Source organism: Neopelma chrysocephalum, unplaced genomic scaffold (assembly GCF_003984885.1).
Source record: "Neopelma chrysocephalum unplaced genomic scaffold, ASM398488v2 Primary Assembly neopelma1_98, whole genome shotgun sequence".
Lineage (NCBI taxonomy): Eukaryota > Metazoa > Chordata > Aves > Passeriformes > Pipridae > Neopelma > Neopelma chrysocephalum.
The window spans coordinates 4,536,273-4,554,894 of record NW_020897761.1 but is presented as its reverse complement, the minus strand read 5'-3'; the positions used below and the strand labels follow the sequence as shown (position 1 = coordinate 4,554,894).

Here is an 18,622-nt window from a genome sequence, read left to right as displayed (position 1 = left end):
GGAACGACCACCAAAACTCAGCGCCAAGAGAATTTGGAAAGCACCGCTCTAAGCACCGCCCAGACTCTGCCTATTATTAATATGCATGATTAGATGTTGTGATCATATGAATATGTATGTAGACTGTATAAATTACCCTGGTTTTGTATTGGTGCCTTCGAGCAAGTTTGTCCAGCGCGAGCTGGCTTGCTCCCAATGTTGAATAAACAAATACCTTGCTGCTTATAGATCCAAAAGTCTCTGAGCAGTTAATCATTCCGAGGTTTTTCGGCACCATGACTCCCTAATTAAACGAGATCCATTTCACAGATCAGCTTACACAACAGTTTTTGCAGCCTCTCCTTTTAAACAGACGTGATCTTTCCCCTCTGCTCCCGCACACGGCAGGAACATCCCGTAACATCCCTACAGCTCTCACAGCCTCGGAGCTGCCGACAAAACCCTTCTCACCTTGCCACAGGCTGCACGGCAGGCTCTGACACTGCGCTTCCCCCCGGCTATTTGGTGTACAGCATCTTCTGCTGCACCAAGCCAAAACCACCAAGAATTAATTTTAGCAGTGGAGAAACTGGGGCATGTGGCTTTTTTTTTTTTTTTTTGGAAGGCTGCAGCCCCAGGCTTTGCATCTCTTCTGAGGTGATGCAACAGAGGACACTTCAAGGGGTACTTGGCCTTTGAGGACCAGCAGAGAAGCACAGGAACAGAAAGGATCATACACAAGAGTAGCATTTAAAGTTGACTTCAGTTTGGATTGACTTTAATTCAGCCTGGTTCCCTGTGCAGGAATGTCTCCCTCAGAAGGAATCTAACAAGTCAGTCTCCCCATGTACTAGTTTCTCATCCATAAAACAGATATTAAATATTGCTTGACCCCTGCCCCCTGCAGGTGAAGTTCTTTAACTCTTTGCTCTCCTTTCCCTAAGCTATTTCTTCCTTTAACCACAGAGCAAGAGTGAGGTATCCTCTCTGGACACACTCATGCCTGGCTGGAAAATGTGGCTGCCCCGGATAAGGCTGCCTGTATTCTCCTGCTCAGGCCCATGCAGCATCAGTACTCAGCACCAGGGAGCATTTGGACCCACTCCATCCCAAAAGTAAAACACTGCCATGATGGCAGAAAATTGATGAAAGCACTGATTTATTAAAAAACACTGGAAAACTCCATGTTGCAGTAAACAAGAAGGAAAAAGCCTCCAAATAAAAGCAATACCATGGGTGTGGAGAGATACAAACTCAGGAGGATTGGAACAGGGGGCAGGTCCAGTTCTCCACTCTGCTGACCAGATAGTGCTGGGAGATGTCCGGATGAGCTGCAGACCTTGAAATCAACCAAACCTCAGCATGCCTCTCTCAAACCCATTTTTTCCTCTCAACAACCTCTCAGGTAGCCAGGAGCACAGAACCTGTGCTATTCTTAGAAATTTACTCTAAAATACAAAGGTAACTGCAGATGGTTATCTTCATTAGCAAGCTTCTAGCAGCACCTCTTGGTGACAGTGGTGGGGCTGGTGTGTGCTGAGCTGGGTGTGTTACAGCTGGTGACACTGAACACAGCCCTTTCCCTCAATAACAAAATTTTCTGCAGAGATTTATGCAAGTTTGAGGGTCAGATTATCAAAAGCAGCTCTGTCACCTTGCAGAAGGAGGACAATGGTTTCTGTAAGAACTCTTCAAACCCTTACAAACAGCAATTACCAGCACTAACATGACCCCGGATCTCCCAGAACAAGCTGCAGACATCCCTGCCTTGACAGCCAGGCTAAATCCATCCATGCCCATGAGTCACAGTGTGCAACAAATCACTCCTTTCTAGACAGGAGGAAAAGCCAGAGCAGGCACGCAGAGGAGAGCCCCGTGGGCACCTCTGGCAGCTTCCACAGCATTATGTCCCACAGACATTATGTGTGTCCACACTCCAGCTACGCTCCTGCAGAAAGCAAGGTTTGCAGTGCCATATTCCCCTGCCTCAAGTGCAGCTGAGCCCTGGCACCGAACTGAGCCTGCTGCCCCACCAAAACCATGTGTACAATGTGGGAGCCTTACGGGAAGGAGCCACAGAAAGCCAGGGTGACCTGTCCAGCGTGCTGTGTCCCACAGACTGTGCAACCCAAAAGTGCAGTTTTTAAAACCTGCTCAAAGAACCATTTCTGAGGAAGAACAAGTGGGAAGCAGGAGGAAGAGGAGGAAGCACAAAGGCACACAGGGGATGGACATTTGTGATATTACTTTACATGCTGACCATGAACTTAGAGAAGGGGTGGGAGCCAGCAGAGCATGCCCTGGCTGGAAAGGAGTGGTGCTGAAGGTCTGCCCTCTCCCCCATGTTCAGGGAGCCTGGCAGATGTTATTCCCTGTCCTCTCCCTTGAGCTCCTAGCAGATATTTGCTGATGGCTCAGATGATGGCATTGGCAAGCTGGAAACGTGACTCACTGTGAGCGTGGTGGGGAAAGCCCCCAGCCAGGGAGCGAGATGAATCACAGGGAGACACCACAGGCTCTCCGAGAAGGAAGAGAGTCCAACCAAGGAAAGGCCAACCCAAGCACACAGAGGGCAAGGATGCGTGACGGGGATGTAGGGGACTGGAGGCACTGCTGCCTCCCAGCTTTTTGCCGGAAGCGCCAGTCCTGCCCCGGGCTCGGTGTCTACTTGGCTCCCAGTCCTCTCAAAGGCACTGGACTGGCTCCAGGCCAGCATCACCCATCAGGAACATTGCTGCTTGTGCTGGCATGTCCAGCGTCAGTCGATGTGTTCCTGCCAGAGCCCCGGGCATCACCTGCCCGTGGGACACTTGCCCAGAGCAGAAGTGCTGAGCTCCTCAGAGAGACTTGGAGGCATGGGGAAGATCACACACTGGCATGTACCTCCTGGCTCAGGAGCTTTCCCAAACCATGCTGCCCCATCTGAGTTATGGTTTCCTTCATCCTCGAACAAGCTCTCTGTCCAGCTCCATGTCCCTGCCACCAAGCTCTCCACCTCACCACATTTTGGAGCCTGGCCACAAGGGACATGCTGTTGTCCCAAGCTCAGCAGAGAACTCTTAGGTAGGACATAGCTGGAAGCCAAAAGGCAACGCACTTATCAGGACTGATTTATGAAGCCAGCTACCAGGGGAAGAGAAGCATGCCTGTACCTTGTCTCCTCAGCACCCACCAGGTCTCATATCTGCTGAGCCCAGTCATTTCTGCCACTGCATGACCCAGCACGCCCAGCAGACAGCCAGCACAGGCGCTGGTTGCTCATGTCTGCCCTCAGTGCCTTCCCAAAGCCTCTCTGGCAAGGAGTGCCCGAAGCACCATCCATAACCACCTTCCTTGGGACTCAGATCTTCCTTTCCAGAATTAATGGCTCACACTTCACACCTCTTTACCAGTACAGATGCCTCCCCTTTGCCATACAGAGTCATTTACCTCCCTAAACTTTTAATTTTACTAAGTGTGCATTACAACTCACCCTACTTAATGCTGCCAGTAACCTCCACATTTCCGCTGAACAGCACTTGCCCCATCCTGGCCATGATATTAAGGCAGGCAATAAAGCCAGGGCCACCATGCTTTGGCCAACTCTCCTGGAAAACAACCTTTCCTCGTGGACAGTCTTGGACAAAAGGCTGTTCCAATCAATCTGGGTATTCAACCAGTTTATTGATTAAATAGTAACCACAGGATGAGATCCTGACCTATTTCATGCCATCAAGTAGGCGGCACGTTGGCAGCAATACGGGACCAGCCATTATTTTATTATGATATTAAGTGGCACTGGTGATGCCAGCAGAAATACAACGAGCTTGCCCAGAAGCCTTCACCCATTTACTGTGACTGTCAGAGGACTGAAAGAGCAATTGAAATTATTTACAGACATCGTTTTGGTTCCTCCCAGATCTCACACAACATAATCTCGTTCATCTCGGATAATCACATCAAGCCATTAGCTTGTTAATCATTCTCCTTGTGCTGAGCACCGCGACTTGGCAAGCAGGCTGTGCTTTTTAGGTGGCCAAAGCCTGGCCAGCCCACTGCCCACAGTGCTGGTCCTCACAGACAGATGGGGGTGGGCTGCCCCAGGCACACAGGGCCAGCTTGCTCCCAAATCCTGCTCCGCTTTACAGCAGGGAGAGCCGTGCTGCTCCTTGCATGGTGAAAGAAAGATGAAAAAAAAGTAGGCATCACTGTAAGTGACCTGATGCTTCTGAAAACTCACCATGGCAGGAACATGGGCTATCTCAGATATATTCTAATTAAACAAGCTCAAAATTACACCAGGTGCTCTACACAAATAACCAGCTACATGCATCAATTTTCACACCAGTCCAACTGCACCTGTGGCCTGCAGAGGATGAAAAATCTTGCTTTAAACAAGCTTGTTGAAATTCAGTAATTTTGCCAATTTGCTAAAATTGAGCTCAGCTATGCAAAGCAGCAGAAGTCCCACAAAATCAGATGTACCTGACAGAGTAGGAGGTGTAGAGAAGCTAGATTTTCAAGTGCTTGGAATGCCTCCCTGTTCTGAGCCTGCAAAACTCAGCTGGACACTTCCCAGAAACAGGCTTGCAGAAGACTTCCACAGAAGCAGCTTTTAAGGAGTGCCTATATAAGATTTCTCCAAAGGAAACCGGGATTAAAGCTGCACTCAGCAATCCAAGTAGCAAATTGGAAGGGAAAAAAGGCTGATTCCAAATTCTCTAGAACCACAGCACCAAGCCCCAGCCAGGCAGTACTGGCTGCACTGGAGACATGCCAGGGGCACAGAGAGGAAAGTATTTGCATGCATTTACATCATGACAACACAAAAAATATATAGTTATCATTGTCATTTAGGGCCCCACGTGTTCATCAGGAAGACAAGGGAAGCAAAAAGACATCTTGCAGGCATTTTCAACTGAAATCTTCAACAGCTCATAACCCTTATGGTTGGGAAGATACATCACTTGGGCTCTTGCTCTCCAGTACCATAACACCCTCTCTGGTATCTGATGGACCCAGGAGCTCACTCCTGAATTTCTCCAGCTTTGCTCAGGACTGGCCCAGAACAGAAGATCACTGTGTCCTCTTGGCTGCTGCTTCCCAGAGAGCCTGGGCAAGGAAGATGTGCTGGGCTCACATCAACAGGACAGGCTGTCTGCAGCTGTAGCGACACCTTAATTACTCTTTGGGACTTTCTGACATTCAGGTGCCCGCAGGTCTGGACTCACAGATCGGTTCCTCACACCTTGGATCCAGAGGAGCCAAGGAGCGTTCTGAAAGCCAACCTACCCCAGCAGCAACATGGACTGGGTCACCCTGTTTTGAGATGAGGAGGAGAAGGGGGCCAGTTGTACTAACAGAAGCCGAGCAGCTTGCCTGGAAAACAAGCCCTGGCCTGTTGTATTTATTGGTACTGACGTGGCCATCAGTGCTCTGCAGGAAAGACGTAGGCTTTGGAGGAAAGCTGCAGCAAATGCTCACAAAATTGCTGTCCAAGTGCATCCTTGGCATGGCTAACATCCCATTCCACTGAGTCCTTTCAGGGCCAGGGATTTGCACCAAGGTGCAGGGCTGTATCCTCAGAAAGCCCAGTTGATGCAGGAAGGAAAAGCAGGAAGGCAGAGAAAGCCAGCTGAGCACCTCCCCTTCCCTCCTCTCCCTGAGCTGCAAGAATCCTGGGAATTCTCCACAACCTCCTGCTTCTGGACAGAAACTCTCCCTCCAGCCAACACCATAATGATGGCCACAGCATCACCAGCCCTTCTGCAGTGGGGAGGAAGGGGATGGCATCCCTGCCCTGCAACATCAACCCCCTGTTTAAAGTTCCTCTCAACCTAGATCCATACAATGGACCACATTTGCATTTAATCTGTACCTCTTCCTCAGGTGAAACTGTCCTGCCCACAGCCACTGCTCTGCTCTGCAGAGTGGGAGAGCAGCAGAAGGCGGGAGAGCCCGCCTGGAGCAGGCATCCCAACAATGTCAGCTATGCTGTGTCCTCCTCTGTGCCCCCAAAGGGTCAGGTCTCCATGTAAACAGGAAGCCAGGATCCACCAGGCCCAGAGTGTGGGGGAGTAGAAGGGAGGCAGCGCTACAGGAGGTGCTGCTACTGGTGCCCCCCTCCCTCCCTGCTCCCAGCCCAGCGCAGGCAGTCATGGGAGGCTTTCAGGGCACTCTCCCCTCTGGGATCCCCACTGTTAGCAGCTTCCTCACTTCTTTGCAGGATCATTTTTTTCACCATTTCATAAATAAAGGCAAAGCCAAGAGAGCAGCTATGGTGCCTGCAGCACTGAGAAAGGGGAGTTGCAGCGCCAGCAGGGACAGAGAAGGTCCCCCTCCTTCCCCAGCAGTGACTAACTTGGAACAAGCTGAGACAGAGCACTTTGCCCCTAAACCAGGGACCGCATTAAAAACCACACAAGCCTCAGGGTCAGCAGCTGCTTCCCACCCCATACACAGAACCATTGTTGCTTGCACTCGATGATCTCCCATTGCTTGCTTTCTGCGCTTAAGTAAGATTTTTCTTCCTCTGGTTTCCCCATGCCAATGTTTTGGGATTATTTTATTCCCTAAAGCAGAAGGGTAGCTGTGTTCTTTAAGAAGGACATGCATTCCTTCACCTCCAGCCAAACTGAAATCAGCCCCCAGCACCCAGCCAGGAGTGCCCTTGCAATGCTGTGGTACATCCTGCTGCCGGGCGTGAGGCCACCACAAAGCACAGGAAACCAGGGGAGGGCTTTACACATAAACATCCATGAAACAAACCATCCTGGCATCCTCCTCAGAAACAGCACCCCGCAACAAATAAACAGACATTAAAAATCTCTCTGGCAGATCTGACCTGCAAAGTCATGGCCTTTCAATGACTTGCATCTCTCCTGTCTTACACACTAGACGAAGGAAGCCTGAGCACATGTTTCAAGCACATCATTCACCATGAAAAAACATTATTTTACCCTATTTCGTGTCCCTTCTCTGCCATTCAAAGTTTAATCTATGAATTTTCTAAACTGTGCTTAAGTTTATTTATATCAGTCAACAAGGCTATTTTGGTGTTCTTTCTTTTTTTTCTCCTAGGGTTTACTTAAACCCTCAAAGTTGTGTTAATCCTCCCATATTGGAGTTCTGTGATTTTGGGGCTGGAGCTGCATTCTTTCAAAAGCCTTATCTTGAAAGGCAGAGGAGGAAACCGCTGTTTATGAGAACTCTTGACGGCATAACAGTTGTTCTGTCCCAAACCTCATCTGGAAACATGGTGAGCAAACCTAATGCCATAAAGGACTTCCCAGCTTGTGCACCCGTCACAACATTAAACACCATGGAGAGGACAGGGCAGTGGGTGGGAAAGCTGTTGAGGAGTAAAGCCCACAATCTATTTACACCCTGAAAGCTTGAAAAAGAAGAGCCTGGCAATCTGTGTCCTTGGGATGTGATACTCCTTGACTTTAGATATAATATCCATCTCCTCCTGGTGATAAGGAAGTTCAGATTATAGCAAGAGTCTACAGGAGGGGCTGAGAGGAGCAGAACTCCGATAGGGCTGCTCAGTGACAGGAGCAGATTCAGTGCTTATGGGATCTCATGAGGCCACCAGAAAGACAGTTCATCCATTACCCAACATCCTTGAGAGTGCCCTCAGGTCCTTCCAGTTAAGAGTGTTATTCCCAGGAGGGAGCCATCCCTGGAAGACAGGGCAGACCCTTTGCTGTGGCATACGGACAGGCCAAATTACCTGTGCCTGTGGCCATGTGGCCACAGGTACCATGCCAAGGTCCACCCTACCCCAAAGGTCTGTCTCATGTTTTAAAGAGCAGTTAAGCTCCTGCTGTTTTAAGCATGGGGGTAGCGAGCTCACAGGGTGTGTGGTTTTCTCCCCTCCCAGCTTGCCCTGAACACCTTCCAATTCTGCAGGCAAGAGGCTGGGGAGCAGAAGAAAAGCTCCTCTCCTGGCTATTGGCCAAGCATTATACAGCAAGAGTGTCCTATATCCTGACTGTAAGTATTTTGGGAAGCCAGATGACTTCATTACCAGATGACATCCCCTGACCTACTCGCTGTTAAACAAGCCTGCTGCTGGCCAGCCCCAGAGCTCGTTACTCTGCACTTTAATTTGCACATTGCCATTAGGCAGGCACTATCCTTCTGCCATATCCAGGCAGCCTCTAAATTTTCCTGCAGCTGAAACACACAAACAGTAAAACCCTAACATACCTCTTCCATAAATAGTTTGTTGTTACTTTGTTACTGCGACTGAGAAATGAGGAAATCTTCCGAATGGTGGAAATGCTACACAGTTTCCAGCCGGCGCCAACAGCACCACATCCGTCGCCCACCTTCCACCCCATCCCTGCCCCCACAGCACATGTTCCTGCAGCGGACACAGCACTGGGAGAGTGGAGACAGCCCTGCTGTTGACCCCAGCCACAGCACACAGCCTGCCTGGGTACCACAGGGGCCATCCACGCTGCACATGTGACTCTGCGGCACATGGAGCTCACAGGCATCGCGTCTGGGTTACATGGAGGTGTCAGTGGAGAAAGTGGAAAAATACAGAGTTATGAATAACCTGGAGGACAGGACTCATGCAAGGCAAAGCTGCAGGTGCAGATGGAGGAGGGGGTGCCCCAGCTACCCCAACACAGAAGGGGAAGGAGCATCCTCGCCACACTCACCCTGATCCGCCGCATGGCCGTCACGATCTCCACCCGGCTGTTTGGCCGTGGCACATCCAGGCTCCCGATGTACTGGAGGGAAAGAAAGAGGAGATCAGTCGAGTTTCTACAGAACTGGAAACCTCATAGTCCCACCATGGCCTCAACGGCATCCATGAAGGGCACTCAGGGTCACTTCTGGGGAATGGGCAGCATTTTGCCTGCTGCACCTGAATCCTTGTACTCCTCCCATCATGAAGCTGTTCCCTCACCATAACGCTGCAAGTACTCAGCAGCCCTTTCTCTAGCAATAAAATAACTTCATCCATTAGGCCAGCAGGGCTCATTCATCTAGGCCATGATCAAAGCATGTAGGTATAAGCCAACATCCCCTCAGCTGCACTGAGTCATCTGTTATAGACCTGGGTGTTGGAATATCCCTAAAATAGCTGGGCCAACCTGTCCTGTGTCAGGCCCCTCATTATTTAATTACAGCCCTACCAAACCCGTGGCTGTTTTTGCAGCGATGCTGAGCCTCCAGGCCAAGCCTCTAGAATAAAGGAGCTGCTTTGCTATTCAGAGGGGACCAAAGGCAGCGCCACTGCAACCCAGCACGGAGAAACGCCAAACAAAAACCTTTTTAAAAATAAAATGGAAGAGGGCAGATTCAGAAGAAGGATCAGAAAACAGACAAGTGATGAAGAGTCAATGCTGAGTGCTAAAAACATGTAGCTAGAAGAAAAGCATTTTGAGCCTATTAACTGTGCTCCCATGCTTCATCTCGACACAAGGGCTGATGTAACGCTCAGGAGCACAGCACAGGCACCAAAACCGACAGGGCTACGTGTTCCTGTGAATATGGCCATAACCTTCACTGACACCACGAAAGCCCAAGTCATTGGTTTCAAGCAGCAGTGCTGAGATGGGTGCCTAAGTGTCTGAACATGTGCTTGGGGATCACCGCACAGGCAGAGGCTGCTGAGAGGGGTTATTTCTCACCCAGCATTGCTATGGGAGCCCCAGCTCCTCTCCCCTGGGCTGCTGCTGCCACCTCTATGGAGGACAAGGTGCAGGGGCTGCATGACCACATCTGGGCTTTGGGTGCATGCTGTCCCAGAGAGCCCTGTGTTCCTCAGAGCCCTCCTTGCTAATCCCCCACACACCAATCCAACAAGCCTACCAGCTCAGTGAGGCCATCCCCAAATGCACAGCTCCTGCCTGGGGGCAGACACAGGCAGGTGTACAGTGACCAGCACCGGGCAGTCAGTGCTGAGAGGAGATGTGAAGAGAGAGAATATAAAAATAAACACCCAACAGCTGGCATGTCCGTCACATGCTGTGCAGGCTGCTGCGGTGCAGGGCAGCTTTACATAACTGGGAATTACAGCCCACGATGGGCAGTACCGGCACACGTGGCACTAACCCAGGCCCCAGCCCCTCACTGCCCGGCTACAAATGCAAAGGCCTGGGTAAGTTTTCAGTCACATCCCCAACACAGAGTCTTCCACCCCTTCAAAGTGTCAGGTCGTACTGAGAGAGGCATCTCAGACACAATCGATTCCCTTTTCTTATATGAAGTCTGGAAACCATCAATAAAAAGCAGGAGCTGAGGAGAAGGGCTGAGGCAGCTGGAGCCCTGAACACACGGTCACCATTCAGCACCTAAGGAGGAAGCCTCTCCCCATCCTGCCCTGCCAGGCAAATGTCCCCACTGCACAGCACCTCCCCACACCACTCTTCTGCCAGGGATCATCTGGGGAAGGGAAATTCTTAGGCTACATGAGGAGGAGGACAGACTTTTGCAGCCAGAGGATGCCTATCTTCCTCCAGCTATTCCCAACAGCATGAGGTCACTACCACTGGCAGGGTAATCGCTTTCCTTCCCCCGTGTTTCCTTCTGCAGGCAGGTGCAGAACACAGGCACGTCCAAGGACAGGGCAAGCAGTGGCAGCTGGGCAGGAGATGGGCTGCATCCACCACTGGCTCCCACAGCCACGTGAATTCCAGCAATGCCAATCTCCTGGCTGCCGACCACAACCTCATGCCCAAAATAGCATGTGCAGGCCCAGCAGGGCTGGGGCACCCTGTAAGCAAGTGATGGAGCAGAAGCCAGACACCGCCTTAGGACGAGCACACCTCCCTGGATGGGCCTCCTGGGAAACAGCACCAGCAGCAGAGATCTCTCAATGATGTCCTATCTATGCCCCTTCACTCAGCTATTCCCCTCCAGCCCACGTTCACATGTACCCAAAACAAGGGGCACAGGTCACAAACTCTGCAGGATTCAGCTTTGCTCCCAAACGTGGGCTCCAGGGCATCATGCTGTATCCCACATCCTGTGGGTGCTCCCACCAGAGACCTCAGCACATGCAGCCCCAGTGTGGGCTCACTTCACACAATTACTGTGCTCACAGCTCTGAAAACACCCCCTTCTCCCTTCACTCCGGAGGCAGGTATTTTTTGCACATTTCACAAAACTCAACAGATGGACAAAGTCTCCCCAGATTATTTTTGCCTTCAGGGCAGAAATCACACGTGAGAAACGCACTGCAGAAGAGTAACCCCTCACAATGTGGCAAGTATCGTCCAGAAACGTGGACTTGGAAATCGGTCTTTCAGATAAAATGTGGACTTGCGAGTTGGTCTTTTGACTTCCCAGGCAAGGAGGGAGGATGGCCTGGGAAACCATCTGTATTTAGTAGTGTTTTGCAGGTGATAAGCACAACAAGGGCTGCTCCTGCTCTGCTCTACTCCAGCCCTCCTACTCACAGCACCAACTTTAATTACGGAAAGAGGTGTGGGAAAAAGCAGGTGAGGCAAAGGCGAGAATTAGCAAAGCAGTCAGAGCCTCCACAGTGCAATACATCCCCCTCATCCCACCCCAACACTGAGACTGAGCTCCCCCACTCCCAGGGCAGGAGCTCCAGAGACCCCCCAAGCATGGGGACTCCCAGGCACAGAGTTTTGCCTTCCTTTAACATATGTGTGCCCCAAGAGAGGTGCCAGGCACACGGCGGTGGTCCTGGTCCCTGCAGGGGCCATTGTCCTGGCTCCCAGGACTCAGTCCAGCATCTGTGCCAGCACGCTGACCCCATGGGAAAGGGAGGCAGTGGGGCCAGGGCTGAGCCCAGGAAGGAGAAAGGAAGGTGCCTGAGACAAAAGGAAAGAAAATAAAGCTGTGTGAAAGGACTGCCAAAGAAAATAGACCTATGAAAGAATCCATCCACCCCAAAGCCCCACAAACTCAGGGGGAAAACATATGTACATATGTAGGATGCGGCTTTTCCAAATAATTGCCTACCAATCCACGGCCCCATGACCCCACCAAAGGATGGGGGGACAAAGGTAGGGCCCCCCACCTGCACCCAAGAGCCAAGGGGGATTAGGATGCTCTGAAGGTGGGGAGGGCAGTCCCAGGCAGCCCCCTCCTCCTCAACCCAATTAGGAGAAGAAAGGCCACCCTCTCGGAGCGCTGGTGAATGGGCAGCTGAGAGGGTCCCTCGTGTAACAGGCGCCCTGGCAGCCCCACAAAGGCAGCCCTTGCACTGCCAATGCCAGAACAAAGCACCTCTTTTGTAGGGTGCTTTTGGTCCCTCACATGCCCCGCTGCTTCTCATCCCCGTGTGTGGCATCCAGCCTTTCATTCATCATTCCAGGGCCCCCAGAACAGGCAGCCCCTCTCCCTGCCACGGCACAGGTAGCCATCACCCATCGGGCTTCTGAGCACCTGAAGGGACTCTACTTGCTCTCCCCCTGCCATGCAAATAGGCTCTTCTCTCTGTCCCAGGCACGGTGGGAAGGGGTCTCTGGACACAGCTGCACCCCCTGCCCGTGGCTTCCAAAAGATCTGCCCATTTCTGGGAAATGCCAGGGGAAAAAAAATCTGTTTTTTAAACAGAAAACAAAGGGGAGCACTTTGCCAAAGCACTGTTTGCACAAGTCACTCAGTTTCTCATTCTTGCTTGAGGCTATTTAATATTGCTCGTTTTCTGCTCTGTCAGAAATGAATTTTCTTGAGAAGATGCTTTTTCTGTGACAGCAGGTGGCAGATATTTTCGGAAAATTGAAGGCCGATCGCATCCCTGACAGGGGACACCTTGGAAGGGGTGTTGATGAGATCGGTGGTGGGCAGAGGTGGGCAGCCAAAGCCTTCCCAGAGAGGAGCTGCTTCCCGAGGGAGGCACGCTCTGCTCCGACAGCCCAATGCAGTGTGCAAAGGTCAGGGCTGAATCATCCCCAGCTTACAGGGGAGCCTGGATCAGTTGGCTGCCAGGTTTCCAGCTTCGAAAGCCACCCTGAACCAGAGACCCTGACACGGATGGGGAGCCACTGCTTCTGCAGAGGAGCTGCAGGCAGGCAGCAGGGCAGCACGGGTAGGGGGGACATGCTGGCACCAGCCCAAGGCTGGGGCATCACACCACAGGTTACACAGCCACCTGCAGAGCCAGGGGATCCTGTACCCGGGTTACGGAGGGGTCACTGGAGTTACCAGCAGCCCCCTGGGAGGCATCAGACATGGGGCGTGAGGGTCCCCAGATTTCTGAAGAGTCCGGGATGATGTGAGGCTGCACCAGATACTGGAACATTGACCCTGTGCCACAAAGTGAGGGACAAAGTGCTGAGGCACCAGTCCTGCACCCCTTGCCCCAAGATCTTAAACCTTGATTTCCTCAGTGCCCGGGGAACACCCAGCCTGTCTGCAGATTGGCTGATAAGGGTTTCTCCCTGGGCTGCTGCCATTAGGAAAAGCAAGGAGAAATCCGATTCCCAGGACTTTTGCTGTCCCACTGTTCCTGCTCTCCAGTTGCCCACGCATGGCCTCAGCCCAGGGAGCCAAGGGTCTGGGCTGGCTCGGCCCCAGCTCTGCCCTGCACCTCAGGAACACCCAGCCTCGCTGGGAGGAAAGGGGGAAGTTTACTCAGACTGTGGTGGTGCAGCCTCAGAGGCCAAAAGGGATGGAAAACTCATGATGCCAGCTGACTTCAATGGAAAAAAGCCCTGCCTTTCCATCCTGAACCCAGCAGACGGGTGCCCTGCTGAACTGGGGGCCTCCAGCCCTGCCCAGTCCTCCCTTAGCAGGGCTCTGCACCCTGAGGACAACTGGGTACATCCAGCCCTGGCAGCCAGGCAGTTTTAGGCAGTATGTCAGACTCATCCAGAGCTGGGATTCACCTGGACAGTAGGCATTAACACAGGGACCCTCACACCAGGCAGTACTGGTCAGGCTGAACCCTTAAGGATATCAGTGCTTATCTATCTGCTGGTCCCAGCAGCGCTTGCCATGCTTATGAGCTGTGCAGGGCTCAAGTGCCAGAAACACAGAGTTCTGGGGGTGCCAAGACAAGATCCAGCACCCACCAGAGCCATGTGCACTGCACCCACCTTGCCCTCTCACCAGCCAAAACAGGGCTGGCATGAAAAGGGGAGACACCTTTGCTGCAGGTGACTGTGCAGTGGGGACACCAGGGCATGGAGGCAGCAGGTGCAGAGGAGGGATAAAGTTTTTCCACAATGATGAAGCAGGGCTGTCCACTCGCCCCATTTCTGTACCACACCCAGGCACAACACCCACAGCCGCCCCCCACGCAGGGCCTGAGTTTCCTGCACCTACACCCAGCCACAGCCCCAACAGGCGTTCATGTACGGGATGCTCAAGGCCAGAGCACTGCAGAAAGCAGGGCTGGGAGCATCCCACCCCCATTCCTGCTTCCTTGGGACCTTCTGGCATCTGCTGAGCCCACGTGCTGCCCGGCTGGGACCTACAGTCTGGGCACACGTGGCTTTGCCAAATCCTGACTGAGTTTTCTTTGCTAAGAGCTTCACTAAGCAGTCTGTGAACTGACTTAACAAGTACGGCAGAAATATGCCACTGTTTCAGAGGAGAACCTTTGTAGACTTGGGAAGGTTATTTATAGCCTGAAGCAAGCAATCCCGGGCTCAGGCACACTGCAGCTTTGCTCTGGGCTGAGCAGCCCCAACAGAGCACACCAGAGCTGCCAGTACAAACAGCCCCCAAATCGAGCTGCCAAGTCTCTCCCAGCCAGCCAAATTGGTGCACAGCTTCACACAACCTGTCTCCTGCTGCCCAGCCCTCCAGGGAAGGAACAGTTGCTGGGAAGGGAGCCTGAAGAAGTGGAGGAGAACTAAGCACCCCAATCAGAGCTGTCTGCAATTCAACCAATTTCCAACACTGTTATGTGCAGCCCCTATGTACATAAAAATACACACAGGAGTGGAATTACTTGGAATACATGTCCATTCCCTGTTTAGTGTTCACCTGAGGCTATAATTGTTTTCCCAGTAATGAATTTCTCTTTGGAGCAACCAGCAGGCACTGCTGGTGCTCGCAGCCTCGGGAGGGTGGCAGGCAGGTGGGCTGAAGAGGTTCAGAGGAAGGGACATATTGGTTTAGACTAAAGTCTCCTTCATGTCCCATCTCCAAACATAGAGAGCAGCAGATGCTCGGTTCAACTTCAGTTTCCCACGCACAGAAGCAGAGAAAAGCACTGACAAAAATGAGAGAAAATGCCTGGTTGCCAAGATCACTTAAGGGAAAAAAAATACCCCACCATCCAAACCCAAAAACCCCACCTGCTGCACAGAAGAACAGCAATCTTCCTGAACCTCCAGTCCTGCACTTATCTGCAAGCAGGTCCGGTATCAGGAACATCAGGTTTCAGCACGTGTGATGTCCAGGCCCATGGCAGTCCCAGACCACAGGCACTGGTCTGTCAAGGATCAAGATGTGTTTGGGTAGCCCTTTCTGCCCTCACCTGTATTTGGGGGAGGAACAGAGAGGGTCCTGACACCCATCTGCCCCTTCACTGGGAACCATGTACGTTAAGGCACTGCAAAGGGATTAACGGGACTGAAGGATTAGCAGCTGTTTCCAAATAATGGATATTGGGCAGGTGGACCTTGCTCTGGACAAGACCTCTGGGGCAGAAGGAGAGCCCAGCCCAGCCCAGCCCAGCAGGCTCCCAAAAGGGGCTCAAAGGACAGGGACAGTAACAACTTTCCTGTGGAAACGCAGAAGCACCAAGCATGCCCCAAAACTCCAACAGACAGGGGTCTGGCAGTCCAGTGACAGACTCTGCCACCCCACCTAATTCCCTCTGCCTGCTGATCTCTCTGGAGGCGTTGGAGTAGCCTGAGTCATAATTTCTGAATGCACAGAATTGCTGGTGTTGCATAAGGTGGCCCTTGGGTTTTGTCCTGCAGCACCATGGCTTTGGGAGATAAGGAGTAAGCTCATATCCCTCTCCTTCTCACAGAGGTGGAGGAGGATGGGAGGTGTCTTTCCTCTCTACATCTCCATTTATTTAACCAAAAAACCACTGCACAAGTGGGAATTTCTGTCTGCTCCCCTGCACCATGCTGCAGTTCCCAGTTCTTTCATCTGGATGCTTCAGCCAACCCAAGAGGCCAGGCTTTTGATTCTACTCAACAATTCAGACTGCAAGACACAGAAGAAAACAAACATCCTGCCTTCCCTCGGAGCCAGCTCCTCCGATTTCCAGCAGCCTGACTGAGGCACCTCTGGGATACAGAGGGGTCTGGTGCCAAGACAAATGGCCAATGAAAACAGATCAAAAAGTGTGAAATGTATTGCTGTTGCTACGAAGATGGGGTGGGATTTTCCATCTATTGGATTTATCTCCAGAAAATGGATTAACATAATCCTTAGAGGACACTTTGCTCTGACTCGGTGTCCCTGTGCCACAGCATATGAGCACTGCAAGTGGCTCCAGTGGGGACGAGAGGCATAACTCTCCTGACAGCATCACATCACATGTGACAGCACTGCTTCCTTCAGATCGACTCCATCACTCTCTGCTTGACAAGGGTCCAAATTCTGACTGCCCATGGCCACCAATCCATCCTGGGATGCCAAGACTCCCTAAGGACAGAGGCAAGGGGGACAACAGCACAGATGCCAGCTGCTACTGATGGACCAAAACACGCCCTACATCCACCACACATGCCAGTTAAAGTCAGCAGCAGGTCTGAGTGTAAAAATAAAATTAAAAATTAAAACAATAAATCAGCACATACCGACTCAGGCTTACATTACCCCCCTGCAGTGAGCCCCAAGCAAGCTCGTCAGGAATCTCAGGCTGCTGGAGCAAAGAGCACCGATCCAGCTGCTGAGGGCTGTAACACCGGGATCCCCGCCGCCCGTGCTATCAGCCATGCCAGGAGGATTTTAGGAGACAGGCATGCAAGTCCTGATGCCCCAGATGAGCATTTTTCTTGCTTAAGCTTGCCCCAAAGTTCAGCTCTAAATCAGAGTTCCACACTTGTGTGACTTGTGCTGGGTGTCTGGCTGCAACAAGAGCTGCGCGGGTGTAAGCACTTAGGATTCTTGGGGATAAAAGGAACTAAAGGAGTGTAAGCATTTAATTAATCTCCAGCAATCTAATAAAAGGATAGAGTAATTGCCTAAGCCATCTGCATTCCGTATCTGGGCTGCTGGAGAAACCCACGAATTCAGAAGCTGGGTTTCGTACGGATTGTGCTTGGCATTAACGCGTGCCACCGGATACCAAATAAGAGAAAGAGGAGCTAACAAAGACTAATATGCAGCACTGCATTAACACAGCCAGCCCACCAGCATGGAGCAGACATGAGCCATGAGCAGACCGAGGGGCTGCTGACGCCCTATCCCACTCCTCAGCCCCAAGCCAGGTCACCCAAACCTGGCATGGAAGTGGCACATGGGATTTGGCAGATGCCTTGCAGCTTCCCCCAAGGTGAGGGGTGAGCGTGTGCTGGCAGTAAAAGAGCGATCGGCTCAAATAACGCAGGAGCAAAAGGCTACAAAGTTGAGCTTGAACAGTCTTTCCCAGGAAACAGTTGCAAAGCAGGTTTAAGTTTGCTCCATAAACAACAACTCCGCTGTTTTGCGCTCTGCAGCACAGTGCCTGCCATGGGGCAGGTGATGGCCTCTGCAGAGGAACCCTCCCAACCCGGATAAAAGGGGGAAAATAACACTTTGACATCTTCTGATGAGCCGCAGCCTTGCCCTGAGGGCACTGCACACAATTAGATGCCAAATCTGTGATTTTCTTCCCCTGAGAGTACATGTGCTCCGGGGACAACAGTATGTGACAGATGCCTGCTTTCCTGCCACTCAAAACTGCTTTACATCAGTTTTTTTTTCCTAAGTCAGCCTCACTTGAGTATCTTGCCAGCATGATAACCATATCCCCCAGGACAAGCAAAAGGGGTAGGATTTTATGCTTCCCTTTTTAAATCTTTTGCCCAGCTCCTTCCCAATTTACTGCTGGCCAGCATTACTTGCTCAGGCTGGGCAATGCAGCCAGCTAGCTTGACTTTTCCCAGCCTGTGGGAAGCCACAGTCTAAGTGCAGTAAGAGACTGAAAGGTCCCAACAGAAATAAAAATAAAAAAAGAAAAGAGCACTTCCTGCAAAATCCACTAGCAAGGATGGTTTATATACGTAAAGCCAAATAGCAAGCCTTTATTTCAGGTGGGCATCTCGCACCGCACCGCAAATGGCACGCAGTTCCTCTGGCTGCTCACACGTGAGCATTAGAGGAGCACCTGGCTCAAGGCATCCTGCAGACCCCAAGCATCCGTCTCCCATCACACCGGCACTCCAGCAGTACCCACAGCGCTTGAGCCGCAGATCAAAGCCTGAGCCCTGTGCTCTTTCCTGGGAAGATGCACACAGACCCCGCTCTTTCGGGCCACCGTCCCCAAGCTACACCACGCAGAGCCACGGAGGGATGCAGGGCCAAGGAGGGATGCTGGGGTGAAGCAGGAGGTTGACTCCTCTCCAGCGTGACCCATCTCACCAGCCTACAGGATAGGCGGGAAGCCTCGCCCGACTCTGCATCTGAGTTTTGGGGAGAGCAAGAAACGCCAAGGGGAAGGGAAAGCAAAAAAAAAAACCACCCATGGCTATGCGATAAGAGAGCTGGAAAACAGTGCATACCGGAGAGCCAGGGGGCAGAGCCGGGCAGTGACCCCCGCGCGGAACCCCCG

At 51.9% G+C, this 18,622-nt stretch overlaps 1 protein-coding gene across 1 annotated transcript in view; it reads right to left on the bottom strand.

Moving 5' to 3' along the window:
• The window catches only part of NOS1AP (nitric oxide synthase 1 adaptor protein), a 46,712-nt gene that overhangs the window by 19,736 nt on the left and 8,354 nt on the right, over positions 1-18,622 (bottom strand). Inside the window, exon 2 of the mRNA XM_027694661.1 lies at positions 8,634-8,705. Coding sequence (XP_027550462.1) covers positions 8,634-8,648 — 15 coding nt within the window. The 5' untranslated portion in view covers positions 8,649-8,705. The remainder of the gene's footprint in view (positions 1-8,633; positions 8,706-18,622) is intronic.